Genomic DNA, 17,770 nt, shown 5'->3' on the forward strand with positions numbered 1-17,770 from the left:
AGAACGGAGAATTAGATGGAGATCTCAACCATAGAATGCAAGCTGGATGGATGAAGTGGAAGAGTGCATCCGGCGTGTTATGTGACCGCCGTATGCCACTGAAGCTCAAGGGAAAATTTTATAGGACGGCAATAAGGCCGGCGATGCTGTATGGCACAGAATGTTGGGCGGTGAAACATCAACACGTACACAAAATGGGTGTAGCGGAGATGAGGATGATTCGTTGGATGTGTGGGCACACAAGAAAGGATAAGATTAGGAATGAGGATATCCGGGGTAAAGTAGGAGTAGCTGAAATTGAAGGAAAGATGAGAGAAAATCGGTTACGGTGGTTTGGACATGTGCAAAGAAGGCCTACTGACGCTCCGATTAGAAGATGCGACGATGGGACAGAGGTTCAGGGCCGAAGGGGTAGAGGAAGACCTAGGAAAACTTTGGAAGAGACTCTAAGAAAAGACTTAGAGTACTTGGATCTAACGAAGGACATGACACAGGATCGAGCACAATGGCGTTCTAAGATTCATATAGCCGATCCCACTCAGTGACTTGGATTTTCCAAGTCTCCAACCGAGAAGTTTTCCTCACTCGGAAAATTAAGGGAACACTACCCCAACCTACATGCTCCACTCAGAAAGCTTCAACATACAAGCTTCAACAAAAGAAAATTCAAAGAACTTAGCGAAGAAGGCTTTGGTGTATTTAACACAATACGTTGAAATGAAGGAAAGCTTATTTATTGATATCCCCGATAAGCTACAAATATGTACATATACATGAGTCAAAATAAACACACAAGAGGGAGCCTTCACAAAGGTTGCTTAGGAGAAGTCTCAGCAGTCGGTAGAGCCCCAGAAAGAGAAGGCACCGGAGGGGGATCATTTGGAGCCTCAGTACTGGACAGAACCCTAGAAGGAGGAGGCATCAGAGGTTGATCATTTGGAGCTTCATTACGCGGTACAGCCCCAGAAGACGAAGGCAATAAATGCCTTTGGAACAAACCTACAAATCTCTGATGATCAAGTAAAACCCGACCATCAGTTTCCTTCATCTGGTCAAGCTTCCTCTTCATGTTTGTAGCATAGTCATGTGCGAGCCGGTGCAACTGTTTATTCTCATGCTTGAGCCCTCTAATCTCCTGTTTGAGACTCATCACTTCAGCCGCCAATGATTCAACTTGGCGGGTTCGAGCAAATAGGCGTTGGGCCATATTAGACACAGAACCTGCACACTGAACACTGAGAGCCAGCGAATCCTTAACAGCTAACTCATCAGACCGTTTGGAAAGTAGTCTGTTATCTTTGGGAGTGAGAAGGTTCCTGGCCACCACCGCAGCGGTCATATCATTCTTCATCACGGAATCCCCAACGGTAAGAGGACCAGTAGGGGAGACGAAGGATGGGCGCCATATGTTGTCTGGAGAAGGCGGGGCTGCCTCTTCAACAAGGTTCAAGTCAAAACGACGGTCGGAGGGGCCAGACATTTTCAAAGGTGTTGAAGAGAGAAGAGGTCGGACAAATCAAGATCTTAGAAGTGCAAGAATGAAGCTTCTACTGGTGGAGATTCAAGTGTGCTTTGGAACTTAATGCCAGCCCTTATAAAAATCTGCACTCGACGGAGCTTCAGAAATCGAAGAGGCGCCTGCTCAGAAATCGAAGAGGCGTTTGCTTTCTCAAAAGCTGGGCTGCTTAGAGATCACGAGGGTTGATCTCAGAAATCTAAGAGGCGTTTGCTTTCTCAAAAGTTGGGCTGCTCAAAGACCACGAAGACTGGTCTCAGAAATTGAAGAGGCGCTCGCTTTCTCAAAAGCTGGGCTCCCCAGAGACCACGAGGGCCGATCTCAGAAATCGAAGAGGCACCTACTTTTCCAGCCTTGTCAGCACCTGTCACACGCACACTCAGCTTTGCGGAAATTATGGGCATTCTGTCGAAGACTTCTGGGGAAGTAGAAAACACATGAATCTTACTGTTCAATCACCCACTTCCCACACGCAACAATAGCTCATGGGTACCACAGAAAACTTTGCCAAAGTTCTCTGCCAAAGTTGAGCACGTGAAGCTTGCAGCTCTCACTACATCGCTCTGACCAAGAAGGGTAAAAGAATAGCAAAGAAACAGCACTAACAAAGTTTAGACCCATAAATTTTGAAGGTCTAGCTACCATATTATTACCCACAAGGGTAAAGGAACAGTACCACTGCTGGATAATTGGACAGTCCCTGTGTGTCAACCTCTGTGCTTCGTGGCAAGGTAGACTAGCAAACATGCCCAACCTTTACTCACATTCGAGAAAACACTCCCAATAAGATTGCTTGCTCCAAAATCGAAGAGGCACCGTCCTCCGAATCTCGAGAGCCAGACTCCCAACATGACTACTTTCTTAAAAATCGAAGAGAGGGTAAAGGAACAGTACCATTGCTGGATAATTGGAAAGTCCCTGTGTGTCAACCTCTGTGCTTCGTGGCAAGGTAGACTAGCAAACATGCCCAACCTTTACTCACATTCGAGAAAACACTCCCAACAAGATTGCTTGCTCCAAAATCGAAGAGGCACCGCCCTCCGAATCTCGAGAGCCAGACTCCCAACATGATTACTTTCTCAAAAATCGAAGAGACACTGCTCCCCGAATCTTCGAGAGCCAGACCCCCAGCGTGACTGCTTTCTCAAAAATCGATGAGGCATCGTTCTTCGAATCAATCGAAGAGGCGCTCGCTTTCTCAAAAGCTGGGCTGCTCAGAGACCACGAGGGCCGATCTCAGAAATCGAAGAGGCACCTACTTTTCTAGCCTTGTCAGCACCTGTCACACGCACACTCAGCTTTGCAGAAATTATGGGCATTCTGTCGAAGACTTCTGGTGAAGTAGAAAGCACATGAATCTTACTGTTCAATCACCCACTTCCCACACGCAACAATAGCTCATGGGTACCACAGATAACTTTGCCAAAGTTCTCTGCCAAAGTTGAGCACGTGAAGCTTGCAGCTCCCACTACATCGCTCTGACCAAGAAAGGTAAAAGAATAGCAAAGAAACAACACTAACAAAGTTTAGACACATAAATTTTGAAGGTCTAGCTACCATATTATTACCCACAAGGGTAAAGGAACAGTACCACTGCTGGATAATTGGAAACTCCCTGTGTGTCAACCTCTGTGCTTCGTGGCAAGGTAGACTAGCAACACATGCCCAACCTTTACTCACATTCGAGAAAACACTCCCAACAAGATTGCTTGCTCCAAAATCGAAGAGGCACCGTCCTCCGAATCTCGAGAGCCAGACTCCCAACATGACTACTTTCTCAAAATCGAAGAGAGGGTAAAGGAACAGTACCATTGCTGGATAATTGGAAAGTCCCTGTGTATCAACCGAAGAGACACTGCTCTCCGAATCTCGAGAGCCAGACCCCCAGCATGATTGCTTTCTCAAAAATCGAAGAGGCATCGTTCTCCGAATCTCGAGAGCCAGATACCACAGACCACTTTTTCAAAGTGCTCTGACAGAGTTAAAACATGTGAAACTGACAGCTCCCACTACCGTGCTATGACCAAGCAGGGTAAAGGAATAACATTACTACTTGTTAGGGAGACTCCTATATATGTCAACCTCCATCCCCAACGGACAGGCAGACCTGCAAAAATGCTCAACCCTTCATCATATCTGAGAGGGCACTCCCAACGAAGCCTTTCGAAATATTCAGCTTTCTTTCCCCCCGATAATACCTCTGCAAACAAGCTATACTAGAGCAAGAATATCTCATATCATCAGGGTTAAAAGCAAGAGTATCCCATATCATGCTTTTTCCCTGTCTTTTCCTTTGGCCTTATTTTTACCTGCAAGACAAGGAGAAAGAGAGCAATCAGTCAGCACTTGGAATCAAGCTTCCAGCCAAGAACTGACTGCCTGGAACCCCTTACCTGATTACTTACCTGGCATTGCTCTCGAGTACTCATCTTCAACATCTTATGTTTCCAGGGAAGATTCCGCATCTGCTTGAGGAACAGATAGGGCAAGTGCGAAGGATACAAGGAAGCATGTGGAGACAAGCGTAACAGCACACGTGCCGATACATCCATTACTCTGTCAAAAGCAAAAGTATCCCATATCAGCAGGGTGGAACGTACTCTAGATTTGATGGACTTGTTTTGACCCTCAAATTCTTCAGTCGGCCTTATACTCTGGAGGAAACCAGAAAACCCTCCAGCTCAGTTCAAGAATAAGCCTGTGGAAAGTTACTTCTTCAAAAGCAAAAGTATCTCATATCATCTCTTCTCATTTTTCTTCTCTTTATCCTTCATGCTGCTGCAAGATGGGGAGAAGGTGAACAATCAATCGGAGCTCTGATTGCTTACCTTGTCTGTCACCTCTTTCAGCAGACCCCCTAGCTCGGCGACTTGGGGGACTCCTACTACATGGTTTGTATCGCGCTTGACCAAGCCTGAAACTACAAGTAAGCTTCAAGTGAAATTGATACATTACCTTGTGCATCTCCACTAGTTAAAGATACCACCCCTGGATGGAGGAAGAGTACTTCCAGAGAAGATGCCACATCTACCTATGAGACAGATAAGGCAAGTCAAGACGACTCCACACTCCGATACTTAGAAGTTTCGTGATTACGAGATCATTCTCCCACAATATTTCTTAATGTCATTTGTACTAAATCATTCACTTGTACTCACTAAAGGAGAGCTTGAACCTATGTACTTGTGTAAACCCTTCACAATTAATGAGAACTCTTCTATTCCGTGGACGTAGCCAATATGGGTGAACCACGTACATCTTGTGTTTGCTTTCCTATCTCTATCCATTTATATACTTATCCACACTAATGACCGGAGCAATCTAGCGAAGATCACAAAAAGCGACCGTTTTCGCTACCTAGGATCTATCTTGCAAGAGAACGGAGAATTAGATGGAGATCTCAACCATAGAATACGAGCTGGATGGATGAAGTGTTAGAATGCATCCGGCGTGTTGTGTGACCGTCGTAGGCCACTGAAGCTCAAGGGAAAATTTTATAGGACGGCAATAAGGCCAGCGATGTTGTATGGCACAGAATGTTGGGCAGTGAAGCATCAACACGTACACAAAATGGGTGTAGCGGAGATGAGGATGCTTCGTGGGATGTGTGGGCACACGAGAAAGGATAAGATTGGGAATGAGGATATCCGAGGTAAAGTAGGAGTAGCCGAAATTGTAGGAAAGATGAGAGAAAATCGGCTCCGGTGATTTGGACATGTGCAAAGAAGGCCGAATGACGCTCCGGTTCGAAGATGTGACTACGGGACAGAGGTTCAGGGCCGAAGGGGTAGAGGAAGACCTAGGAAAACTTTGGAAGAGACTCTAAGAAAAGACTTAGAGTACTTGGATCTAACGGAGGACATGACACAAAACCGAGCGCAATGGCGTTCTAGGATTCATATAGCCGACCCCACTTAGTGGGAAAAGGCTTTGTTGTTGTTGTTGTTGTTGTTGTATACTTTACGTACTATTTTATTTCAAAATAATACATCCGTTACATTTTCTATTCATTGATCCGTTAAGCGCTAACGTGGCTGCCAAATGTGTGCCATGTGGCAATTTTTTTTTTTTATAAAAAACCTAAATCTTCAAAAAAAAAAAATAAAAAAAACAAGAAAAAACTTAGAAAACCCAGATCCCATCACCCCACCCCTTCCCCCCTACCGCCCGCCAAAACCCCATCCCCTTCATCATCTTCCCCATCTGTCGTCCATCCTTGCAACCCAAATCCAAAACCACTCCCACCCATCCTCCACCTCCTCCTCCGCACCCATCCTCCACCTCCTCCGCACACCCATCTTCCCATCTCCCCCCTAACCCGAGCCCAACCTGCAACCCAGAAAAAAAAAAAAAAAAAAAAACCCATCTTCATCTTCCTCGACCCCCCTTCCCTGCAACCCACCCCTTTCTTCTCCCTCTAGTCTTCCCCAAACCCACTGTGCACCCATCCTCCACCTCCTCCTCTGCACCCACTACCTGCAACTTAGAAAAGAATAAAAAAAAAGAAAAAACCCATCTCCCTTTCCCTGCAACCCAGATCCCGTCTTCCCCAATGGGTGTGGATTTAAGGATTGGGGTGTGTAGAGAAGGGAAAAGGGTGGGTGCGGAGGAATACGTGAAGGATGGGTGCGGTGGGTTTGGGGAAGACAGGAGGGGAAGAAAGGGGTGTGGTGGGTTTTGGGTTGTAGGTTGGGTGGGGGAAGGAGGGAAGACGAAGTGGGGGTTGCAGGGAGGTGTGTGACACAAATGTGGCAGTTACGTCAGCGCTTAACGGATCAATGGAAGGAAAATGTAACGGAGGTATTAGTTTGAAATAAAATAATACGTGAGATATGAAAGTGAAATGTTTTAAAGATGTTGTATGAAGTTGTAATATATCTCAAATCTGAGGGGCTACTATGTAATTTACCCAATTAATTAAATTTCATTAGGAAACCGACCAGATATCCTGCACCTATTTAGAATGGGAAATCCTACGGAGCGAGTCTCTTCGGACTCTCCACCCACGTGTACCTTCTCTTTGATAATTCAATATTTCAAATGAGTCCCGCCATTAACACAATTAAAAAATAAAAAAAAATAATTAAACTTAACATTTCTCCGTTTTTCCTCTGCCTCTTAGCCAATTGCCAATATATTTTTTATTAGTTGTCACCACAAATGTGGTACCCACTTTTATCACGTCATCATTTAACGGTTAACTTGTACATTTTTATGGTTTCATTTGAAATGAAATAATAACTAAATGTATGAAGTTGAAATGTTTTAAATATTGTATGGAGTTGTATTTGCATCCATATTTGAAACGGTGAAATGCAATTTATTCTTTTATTTTATTTTATTTTTTTTACAATGGGTCCTGCTGCGGCATTAAGTACAGAAGTAAAATCATATTCCCATCCATTTAGAATTCCTAAACGCTTAATCCAAACGTATTAAAACAATCTTGTTATTAATGCTCCCAATTAGCATGAGAGCGTTTACAAATATTTACATAGGAAATCAATGCCTGCAGAGAGAGAGAGTGCCATTCACTTCAGTTTTCCTCTCTGCGGAGACGGCGACATCCCCATGGACTGTTTTCGGAGCCTCCATGACTCTTCCGCTAACCCCTACGAGCTTCTGTTCACCGCCGCGGCACTCATTCCCGTCTGGCACTCGTTAGGGTCCCTCATCATTTCCTGTGTGTTCCTCTACAACTACTCGGACTTCCATTTTTGGCAAGACTTTTTCACTGGATTCAGAGGTTCTCCAGTGGACTTGACATACAGCTCCAATTCCCACATCTACCGCGGTGTTGTTTCCAAGTGCCGGATACTCCATGCCCGGTACTTGGCCACGCCCTGGCTTGCCAGCCCTCATCTGCAGAATCTTTTCCTCAGTTTTTTTGGCAACACTCCAGATGTCACATACCGAAGAGAAATTTTTCGCCTGTCGGATGGCTGTACTATTGCATTGGATTGGGCAGCGGCGGCAAGTTCTCATGTTTTGGGTGGTAGTTTTGTGCCTGTAGATGACAGCACAAACCCCATTGTAGTTGTGCTTCCGGGACTAACAAGCGATTCGGATTCGGCTTATATAAGACATCTTGCTTTCAACACAGCAAAAATGGGATGGAATGTAGTGATCAGCAACCACAGAGGACTTGGTGGAGTTCCAATTACTTCAGACTTTATTTACAATTGTGGATGGACCAATGATATTCGCGAAGTCTGTAATCACCTCCACCATAAGCATCCCAAGGCTCCATTATTTCTCATTGGAACAAGCATAGGTAAGATTACAATGTTTCCATTATTTTTGTTATGATTGGCTCATATTTTGAGCTGGCAACAATGAAGTGACTTGTGTTTGCTTTCGGTGGAAATATCACATGGTGTGGGTTACATGAAAGTTGCAGACAAGTGCTGCAAAGTAAAAGCAAAAGTGGATTTGCCTTTTGACTTTGGGAGCATTGCAAGAAATGTGATGATGGCTTGGCCTTTATTTAATGCAAGGAAATGTTTGCATTAGGTGTGCTTGCCGAGGGAGAAGGCTTGCATCAAGGAAGCATCCAAGGAGATGGTGAGAGCATTTGGCTCTACCATGGGAAATGTTGAACATGGGTTGAGAGAAAATCAAGAGAGCTAGAGTGAAAAGTATTCTAGTGAAAGAACTCTTGGGGTAGAGTGAGGCTCTTGGAAAATTCTATGAGTGGGTGGTGTGCAAGGGATTTGGGATTGTGTTACGTTGATTTAACTCATGTGTACTTGTACTGTTATTCATAGTGAAGAGCAATATCTCTCCGGGGACGTAGGCATGTTTTTGCCGAACCTCGTAAATTTCTCAATGTTTTTATTTCTTGTATTTTATTCTGTTCAACTGAGTGTGATTTTGTGAGGTTGTAATCTGAATCTCGTTTCCACACTAACAAACGGACCAAGGCACAACGGTTTTCTTGTTAGGAAGATTTTCTCTTGCTAGACTGTTTAACTGTTAATTTGGACCACATATTAGTTTGACTATTTCGTTGAGATCTATAGTGTGGGAAGAGAACATTATTCTTTTTGGTACTACATCTCAATCAAAATTTCCAATTTAATTTCTCTTGATATGGATACTTTCATACGTCTAGGTGCCAACATTTTGGTGAAGTATCTTGGGGAAGACGGAAGCAATGTCCCGGTAGCTGGTGCTGCAGCCATTTGCAATCCCTAGCACTTTCTCATTGGTGACAGATTCATTCGACGTACCTTGCTGCAGAAGTTATATGACAAAGCTCTAACAGTAGGCCTTCAATGGTACGCACAGTTTCACCAGCATACCTACTCCCGGCTTGCAGATTGGGACGGCAAGATGCATTGCATCCGACACTAACATGCTACCAGCGACGTGGGGAAGTTTGAGACCGTTGACACATTTTATCGGTGCACTAGCAGCGCCGTCTACGTTTGCAATGTGGCGGTTCCCTTGCTTTGTATCAGCGCGTTGGACGATCCAATCTGCACCAGGGAATCCATTCCTTGGGATGAATGTAGGGACAATGTGAATGTTGTTTTGGCCACCACACAGCATCGCGGTCACTTGGCGTTTTTCGAAGGCTTCAATGCTTCTGGGATCTGGTGGGTGAGTGCTGTGGATGAGTTTTTCAAGGTTCTGAACTGTAGCGAGTATAAGCATGTAAAGAAGAAGATGAAGAGTACTTCTGGGGCAGAATTGTCATTGAACTTCACTACACCTAGGGTTGCAGAAGATGGAATTGGAGTGGTGGTTCAATTGGTGAAGGTAGCAGCATTTGTTAAGGGAGTTGCATTGGCCAAAGTTGTTGCCCAGAAAATAGGGATTGGGGCCTAAGTTTTTAAAACTACGAATAAATTAGATATTGTTGATATCCACTCCAATATTGAATGTGTATCAACAAATTATGAAGCCAATTTTTTTTAGATGTTACTTTCAAATTTTCAATCCTTTAACCAAGCTACTTGCATAGATGAATTCCATATGAGCAGGTAGGAAAGTATTCTCGTTTTTTTACAAGAAAATGAGACTACCCATGGAGGCCGCCCTCTGGTTTTCAAGTTTCATCTTCGAAATTATTTTCTCATTTGATTTTCGTGATGGCATTTAATGTTTCTTAGAGTACTATGTTCGTTAATTTTCTTGAGCACAATTAGGTACCTTAATCATTTCAAATTTAGCTATCATATTCCAAGGATGATCTATTCAGTTAAACTAGAAAATAGACAATTTACGTTGTTAAAATAGAAAGTAGAGTGCGCCCTACAAGTAGTTCTCATTTCTTACAAAAAATGAGCATTCCTTTCATTGACTTGTCCGTCTGAATGTTCCCTAGCGATATGATATTACCTAATTTCAACTAAATCTTGCAGTTTTAATATCAAACAGGACCTTCCCTTATTTCTATTATGTGGCCAATCAACTAACACTTATTATTGATATTTTTTTTAGAGTACTAGCAACATTTGCATTTAAGCATTTTCGCTTTATCAAATGTCACGTGTCATTTGTACACACAAATAAAGACATTTTAATGCTTTTGACTATGGATTAAAGATGAAAAAAAATATTATTATTTAAAAGACATCAAATATCATGTTTTCTTTTGTTTAAAAAAATAACACATGACATTTGATTAAAAAAAATATTCAAATACAAAAATTAGTGCAAAGGTTGCAGCAAATTTCTAAACATGTGAGGATGTCTTAAGATATATATATTTGTCAAGTTTCTTTCAAGAAAACAAGGCCGTGGCGTGGATATTTGGCACCCCAATTATTTATGGATTTGGATCCTCCCCTGAGCGCAAGGAGAGGATTCTCCTGATCAAGAAGTGTGGGTCGTTGGGTTTTCATCCAACGACTACAAACAGAATAATCATTTTAAAGTTATATTAATTATAATCATTAAATTTTCATCCAACGGTCCACACTGCTTGATTAGGAGGATCCTCTTCTTGGGCTCAGGAGAGGATCCAAATCCATTATTTATATTCAGCCCTACAAAACGACTCCAAAGCCTATAACTTTGACACCCATATTATATATGCAGATAGTTGACTGACAAGTCTCCGTGACCAAAACCAGATATTTGACCACGTTTTAAATGCTTTTTAATTACAGGTTTCACACTTTACAGCAAACCCAGTTCGACAAGAGCACTATATATATTAACTGCCAAAACTGAAATTTGAAATTCCCGGCACAACAAACACAGTTCAGAGAGAGAGAGAGAGAGAGAGAGAGAGAGAGAGAAGAAGGAAATGGACCGATATATCCTCAAAGCCTTGGAAGGTGAATTTTTATGGTATGATGAGAGTCCTCCAGTATTACTGAATCAAAGTGCTTTTGTGCCGTACACAAATAGACCCATTAGTAATCAGCTCCCTAATGGTGTGGCAAAATCCATGAACGTGAACAAGAGGATGCTGCAATTCTTGAGGAAAAGCTGGCAACCTGCAGCTGCAAGAAATGAAGCCGGAGAGGACGGCAGAGAACGGGGGTTACGCCATATGATCAACGAGCGCATGAGGAGGGAGAAGCAGAAGCAAAGCTACTTAGCCTTGCATTCTATGCTGTCCGCTGGAACCAGGGTGGGTATATTCAATTAACCAAGTTAAACTAAATTTAACATCCGTGATGAGCAATTCAAAATAGTCATTTTGCGACGCTCATTTCTAGTTTTTAATTTTCTTAGTATGAGTTTCATGAACGTGTTGTTATCACGCACCTTGTCGTGAAATTCCCTTCTTTTTTTTTTTTTTTACACGACTGATAATGACCGAGGACTAATTTCGTTATATAATTTTTTGGTGTTACAATTTACGTGCTGCAGAATGATAAGAACTTGATTGTGCAAATGACAGCAATGAATATTCAGCAGCTGAAGAGGTATGAGGAGGAGCTGAGAAAGAAGAACATGGAGCTTGAAACACTTCTGGTAGAAAATGAAAAGGAGAGAGTGAAATGGACAAAGATTAGATTAAAGGTGGCTAATCCTACATCAGGAATTGATTCTACGTTGGAGGTTCTTAAGTGCTTGCAACATTTGGGTTTGAAAGCCAGAAATATTCGCTCTAATTTCTCACTCGAGGAGTTTTCAGCAGAGCTGGAAATTGAGTCCAAGGTACGTACATGCATATAGTTTTGATGTTTCATAAATTCTTGCTATTTTTCATACCATAAATTAGGCACCTGTTATCAAAATTAAATAAATAGGAGAGGTAAAATACGATAAATGTTTCTTTTTACTTTTCACTTACACTATCTGATTTGTTTTGTTTTGTAAGAAGATAAGATTAGATTAAAAAACAAAACAAAAAGTTCGATAATGCCCAAATTATAATCCCAAATATCAAATACAAACAAACTATGAGTTGGTGGCCTAGTGGTAAATCACGGATTGCATTGCGAGGCTTTCTTCAAACTAAAACTGGAGGTCTTCTGCCTAGGCGGAGACTGAAATGCCTCTGTGAGTCTTTCCGGCTCCCAGAAGGGGTGGATAACTGTGATTTGTCACCAGCTGTCTCATTTTTTAAAAAAAATAAAAAATATATATCAAATACAAAACTATTACCTACTTTTTTTTTTCCTTTAACGACTATAATTTACAAAGAAAATGATTTGAACTCGAGTGTAAAACAACAATTCCATTGTCCTAACCAACTAATTTATTTTATTTGAAACGATCATTATGGTTCTTTCTTTGCCAAGAACGACAACTACGTGTGGAAGCTTTGTGCTTGCATGGAAATACATATTATGATAGAACCAATGTTCTAAAAATTCCCGCCTAGATGCTAGGCGACTGGCCATCACTCCGATTAATCCCTAGTCATTTGAAAATTAGGGGCACCTAGACCTAGTTAGGCGCCGCCTAGTTGGTCCAGATCCGCCTAGATCACGACTCTCACTTAGAAAATAGATGACTTTCATTTGCATTTTATTTATTTAATAAATTGTAAAAGTTTTATTGAATACTTTGATGAACACACATTATATACTTGTTCCTCATTCTTTGATTATATTCTAATACTTTGTATTTAATTGTATTGTTGGAAAGATTGGAGCCGCAGAGATAGAAGAGTCTGTGCAAGAAACACTCTATGAAGCCGAGAGGAAATTGCATTTTCCATTTCCAGCAGGAAGGTGAAGGGAGAGAGGAATACCGTGCCTCCATTGACACTCCTTTTAACTTTAGTGAATATTATTTTAAATTCATTGGTAATATTATTGGATTTGGAAAATGAACGGGTCAAATTGTCTCTTAATTATTTTATTATTATATCATTGAAAAATTCATTATAACATTATTGAATTTGGAAAAGTTCCAACTTTAGTGATCTTTAAATTTGACTAAATTCTATTCAAGTATGACTTATCATTAAAAAGAAAACTAATGAAAATAATTTTAAAACCTTGAATTTTACTAATACACTTGTCACTATATAATTGATTTTTTGAGTTCCACGTGAACGTCATGTCAGCCGTACTAACAGATGTTCTTACAGAGTTCTTGTTAAGGACCATTGTGAGTAAATAAAGGACTATATTTATGAGTTTAAAACATAAAACCCAACTTATGGGTTGAGAGAACATAAAGACCCTGGGTCATAAAAACCCCGAGTATTCTTGAAAAAAAGCATCCAGCAAATAAAAATTGTGACGTATGGAAAGAACAGTAAAAAACAGACTACAGTAATTGGCATCCCTTTACTATTAGGCGTCTAGAAGGAGCCAACCCTAAATCCCAAATGGCTAAAAATCACCACCAAAACCCTACAATTCCTAAAACCCAGAAGCTTGCAAGTTTCAGCCAAGTACGTCAAGATTTCCACCGGAGATATTGTTTGAATCCTTATACGTCTCCCTCCTAGAGTACGCAACAAACTAACTGAATATAAAACTTTATTAAACAAAGAAATACCGAATCACCAAAAAAACTACATGACCCGAAAAGATAGTTATTCAAACTAATTTATAAACTAGAGAGCAAAACCAAGAAACACTATTTCGGATGGGCTAGAAATCGTATTTCGGCTGGGTCTTGCGGTGTGCGGCAAGACCTTGAATTAGGAATGTGCAAACTGTAGAATGTGATGTTTCTCAAAATTGGTTGTCTTGTGACGAAAGGAAAGAACAAATGCTAAGTATGCCAAGGGGTGAACAGCTTCATATTGTCACAAACCCAATGCATGGTGTACTCATTTTCTAACCGAGTTACAAGCAGGTTTCACCTCATGTTCTTACTCTCCAGCATCTAAACTGATCCTTCGTATATTTCTATTCGTTAGCCTTTTCCAACAATAATGTAAGAGTCTACCCTTTAGGGGTTTTGGGTAAAGATATGGTCAATCGTCAGTCAAAACAAACTCTTTCGGGAAGAGAAAAACATACCCAAAACCCGCAAAGGGTAGACTTTCTTGTGGACACAGGAATATAGAAAAATGACATGGTTGCAACTCAAGAGAACAAGCATTAATTCAACTACGCTTAAATCTATTAATCTCATAGTCTGAGCATCCAGAAGCACCACAACTGTAAATATAAATTCCATCTAAAGAGTAATCAAGGTAGGGCCAAAATATAACAAAACCAAATAGCAGCAATGAGCAAAAATGTGATCGATATCAAAGTCTTACAGAAATAACACGACCAGACATCCAGACTGCTGGAAACTATCTCACTTAAGAGGAATGAACCTCGAAGAGTGGGTGGCACCAATACCAGGTCTACCGTGCTTTACAGGCTTGTATGAGATTGAGAACTCAGCAAGGTAGTGGCTGATCATCTCAGGCTTGATTTCAACCTGATTGAAGGTCTTACCATTGTACACTCCAATGATGCTTCCAATCATTTCTGGAACTATAATCATGTTACGAAGGTGAGTACGGACTGGCTCTGGCTTCTCACCAGGTGGTGCCTCCCTTTTCTGTTACAAGCACAGAGAAAAAATCATTAGGTCCATATTTTCCCCATCCATGATAGCATTTGACAATCTACAACAGAACTCAATGACGGAAAGAGATACATGCTTGATCCTGACACAAAAACAATATGTTGCAACATTCAAACAAGTTCACAAAAAATTATAGAGTTTGACTCTGTAAAAATACAGCTCAAACTAAACCCAGCAACAGGACAACAATGGGTTTTTAAACAGCAGGGACTCAGGAATCACAACTTATATTGGGGCCTGCCGCGGTCTCTTTCCCATATCTATTATGCCTTCTAAGACACGTAGAAACTTCTACATTCCAAAATTATTTTGATAATCCAACTTATTTATGTGAGTGAAATAAAACAGAACAGGGGAGACAATCCACAAAATTCCCATGTGTTATTATACAACTAAACAAAGTATGCACTTTAAAAATAAATAAATAAAAGGAATATCAGGTCCCCATTTTCCAGAACACAAATCACACTCGAGGTTAATCAAATTCCGACATAAATTAGATTCATACTGTCCATAGAACACAAACTTGACCAAGGGAGAACAAGCACAAGTCCAACATTGGCATCATCTACTATGCATCAAAAAGTTTAAGTGATAATTTGACAACTCAAATCACAACGCTCTGAAACCCAATAATAAAAAAACACAACTCGATCACAATAACACATCATTTTCATAGTAAAGCATCGCCAACCACATCACCAAACAAAATCCAAATCTAAACAGAAAATCTGTAACAATTTCAGCCAATGGGTTCCGAAAGATTACCGCTTTGCGGAGCTTCTTAATCAAAGCCATCGGCTTGCGCTTCAGACCTCTCTGAAACCTACCAACCACAACAAATCCACAAAATCCAATTCAAACCCAATTTCACAAATCCCCCAAAAAACCAAACCAAGAAATCGTATCGATCCATTTGTGTATTACCTTCTGCGAGCTCTGGCAGGGAAGAGCTTGACGAGCTCATCAGTAGACATGTCAAGAAGGGCATCCAAATCGACGCCCCTGAAGCTGAACTTCTTGAATGTTCTCTTCTTCGGAACTCCAGCTGCCGCAACATCGGTCTCAACGTCAGCCTGAAAAAAAAAATACCAGAGAAGGTAGAGAGAGAGAGAGAGAGAGTTAGGAGAGAGAAATTATAAGCGAAATGATGCGATTCAGAGAGAGAGAGAGAGAGTGGGGATTCGGAGATCTACCATGGTGGTGGAGCTTTCGGAATCGGAAACGCGAGGTGGGAGGGAAGCTTGGAGGGACTTCGGATCTGTGCTTGGCCGCTAGGGTTTTCGGGAAGCAGGAGGTTTTTCGTTCAAGCTGAATTTATATAAAAATCGATTTGGGGTCGTGGTGGCTCTGGTTGTGTATTTAGCCCTAGATTGAGGTTGGAATTGGGCCTACTGATTGGGCTTCAAATTAAAATGTTCGCTACTGTTGCACTTGGACTTTACTATGATTTTACTAGGGTTTATTTTTTTGTTTTTGTTTTTGTGTTAATGACAAATCAACTAAAATAGAATTAATCGGTTTTATTTAAATAAAACTAATGAAAATGGTTTGAAAGTTTTAAGTTTTAACTATAATGAAAAAATAAAGGGTGAAGTGAATAGTACTATGATTGACTTTTAAATGTAAAAATGTGATTTTTCGTTAAAATAAACAGTACCAAAAATTTTTCGTTAAAATTTATTTATAGGCAATTTCCTACGTGAAGAAGCCTCCTAAGAATTCTTCATGAACCAACAAGACAGCAATGGTCCACAAACGGTTCGACTTTTTCAATCCATCTCATGACAAAAGAAAAGACATATTTCGCAACAACATTAACATCACCACTAAAATATCTAGAGAGTTTTGAGACTACTTTTATAGTATAATTTGTGAGGTTTTCAAGGACGAAATTTTTTGAAGTGCTTTGTACTTTTGTATTGCTCTTTTTGTAAACAACGCTTTTGTAAACGGATAAGGATTGTCTGCCCTCCTAGTTGTGGTGTCTTTCCATACCCTCCTATTTTGTGCGATCACGGTTAAGCCACGTCAATATTTTATATTAATTTTTTAATGAGATAATAAGACAAAAAACAATAAAAATATAAAATATTGACGTGGCTTAACCGTGACCGCACAAAATAGGAGGGCATGGAAGGGTACCACAACTAGGAGGGCAGACAATCCTTGTCCTTTGTAAACACCTCTCATTTGTAATTTTTGTAGATCAATAAAACTCAAGTGTTCATATCCAAGCAACCCTCCAAGTTTAAGCCAGCTCTCTTATTTCTTCTTTGTGTGCTTCTTTAAGTAGTCTCCAAGTTTAATATGTGTATTTATAGGGAACTATTGGTACTTCAAAAATAAAAAAAATCTGATTGTGCACTCCTCATAAGAGTTTTTTTTTTCTTTCTAAATTTAAAAAGTTTGGAGTGCCAACACTAATTTCCTATTTATTTTGCATTAATATTATGGCTTGTAGTTAATTAATGCTTGAAAATTTTGCACTCCATTTGTAACATGTAATATACGGTATGATATGATTTGTATCATGTAATATATTTTTTCGGGTACTTTTGTATGCAAGATGAAAATCTTCTCTCTTCCTGTGTGCTTATATCTCATGTGTCAAGCAGTTTCTGTTATATGCATAGAATAGTTTAGAAACTGACACTATTCTTTTGGGATACTTTTGCAGCTACTTGAAGTCAAGAGAAATTGGACAAGAGAGCTTCTAGTCAGCAGAAAGATGACGAGTTTCTTGACCTGGTATGCTAATGTTGTCGAGCTTATGGGTTACTGTGCAGAGCATGGTCAAAGGCTTCTTATCTACGAGTATTGTAGTAATGGTTCACTGCATGATGCTCTGCACATAGATGATGATCTCAAGAAGAAACTCCCGTGGAATCCCCGTTTAGAAATTAGAATGGCACTTGGAGCTGCAAGAGCCTTAGAGTGAGTACACTTTCCAAACACACTCATTGCACTTCTTTAATTTTCCTTGTTCAAATGGTAATCGGAGATACAGTTTAACTCCTTTTTTGTTTTGTGTGAAAGCTTGGAGAGAGAGATGAGAGAGGAGGTGCAATTAGATAGAGGAAGAGAGAAGGCTAACAGATAGAAAAGTGTGGTTGAACATTTTTATCCCTACATTTAATTGGGATTTAACAGAAATTTTGTTTTTGTGTTAAAATTGCTAATAATCTTCACCACAAAGATTTAAATCCTTATGTTTTTTTACCACATGGACTATCTTCCGAATATCATATCACCATGGGCCATTAATCCAATTTGGCAATTAAATAAATAAAAGAAGTT

The 17,770-nt window shown here is 40.5% G+C and overlaps 2 protein-coding genes and 1 pseudogene across 2 annotated transcripts; 2 read left to right on the forward strand and 1 right to left on the reverse strand.

Moving 5' to 3' along the window:
- Positions 1–6,853: 6,853 nt before the first annotated feature.
- On the forward strand, positions 6,854–9,438 carry LOC126597289 (embryogenesis-associated protein EMB8-like; annotated as a pseudogene).
- Positions 9,439–10,706: 1,268 nt separating this feature from the next.
- Positions 10,707–12,838, forward strand: LOC126596349 (transcription factor bHLH92-like). The gene is made up of 3 exons (XM_050262905.1): positions 10,707–11,105; positions 11,348–11,638; positions 12,575–12,838. The coding sequence occupies exons 1-3, from the start codon at positions 10,776–10,778 to the stop codon at positions 12,662–12,664; spliced, it is 711 nt and encodes a 236-aa protein (XP_050118862.1). The 5' UTR covers positions 10,707–10,775; the 3' UTR covers positions 12,665–12,838.
- A 1,151-nt stretch (positions 12,839–13,989) lies between these two features.
- Positions 13,990–15,834, reverse strand: LOC126596350 (40S ribosomal protein S15-4-like). The gene is made up of 4 exons (XM_050262906.1): positions 15,667–15,834; positions 15,398–15,546; positions 15,239–15,296; positions 13,990–14,443 (listed from the first exon to the last, which is right to left on the reverse strand). The coding sequence occupies exons 1-4, from the start codon at positions 15,667–15,669 to the stop codon at positions 14,195–14,197; spliced, it is 459 nt and encodes a 152-aa protein (XP_050118863.1). The 5' UTR covers positions 15,670–15,834; the 3' UTR covers positions 13,990–14,194.
- Between the last annotated feature and the right edge of the window lie 1,936 nt (positions 15,835–17,770).

Source organism: Malus sylvestris, chromosome 13, assembly GCF_916048215.2.
Source record: "Malus sylvestris chromosome 13, drMalSylv7.2, whole genome shotgun sequence".
Taxonomy (NCBI): domain Eukaryota; kingdom Viridiplantae; phylum Streptophyta; class Magnoliopsida; order Rosales; family Rosaceae; genus Malus; species Malus sylvestris.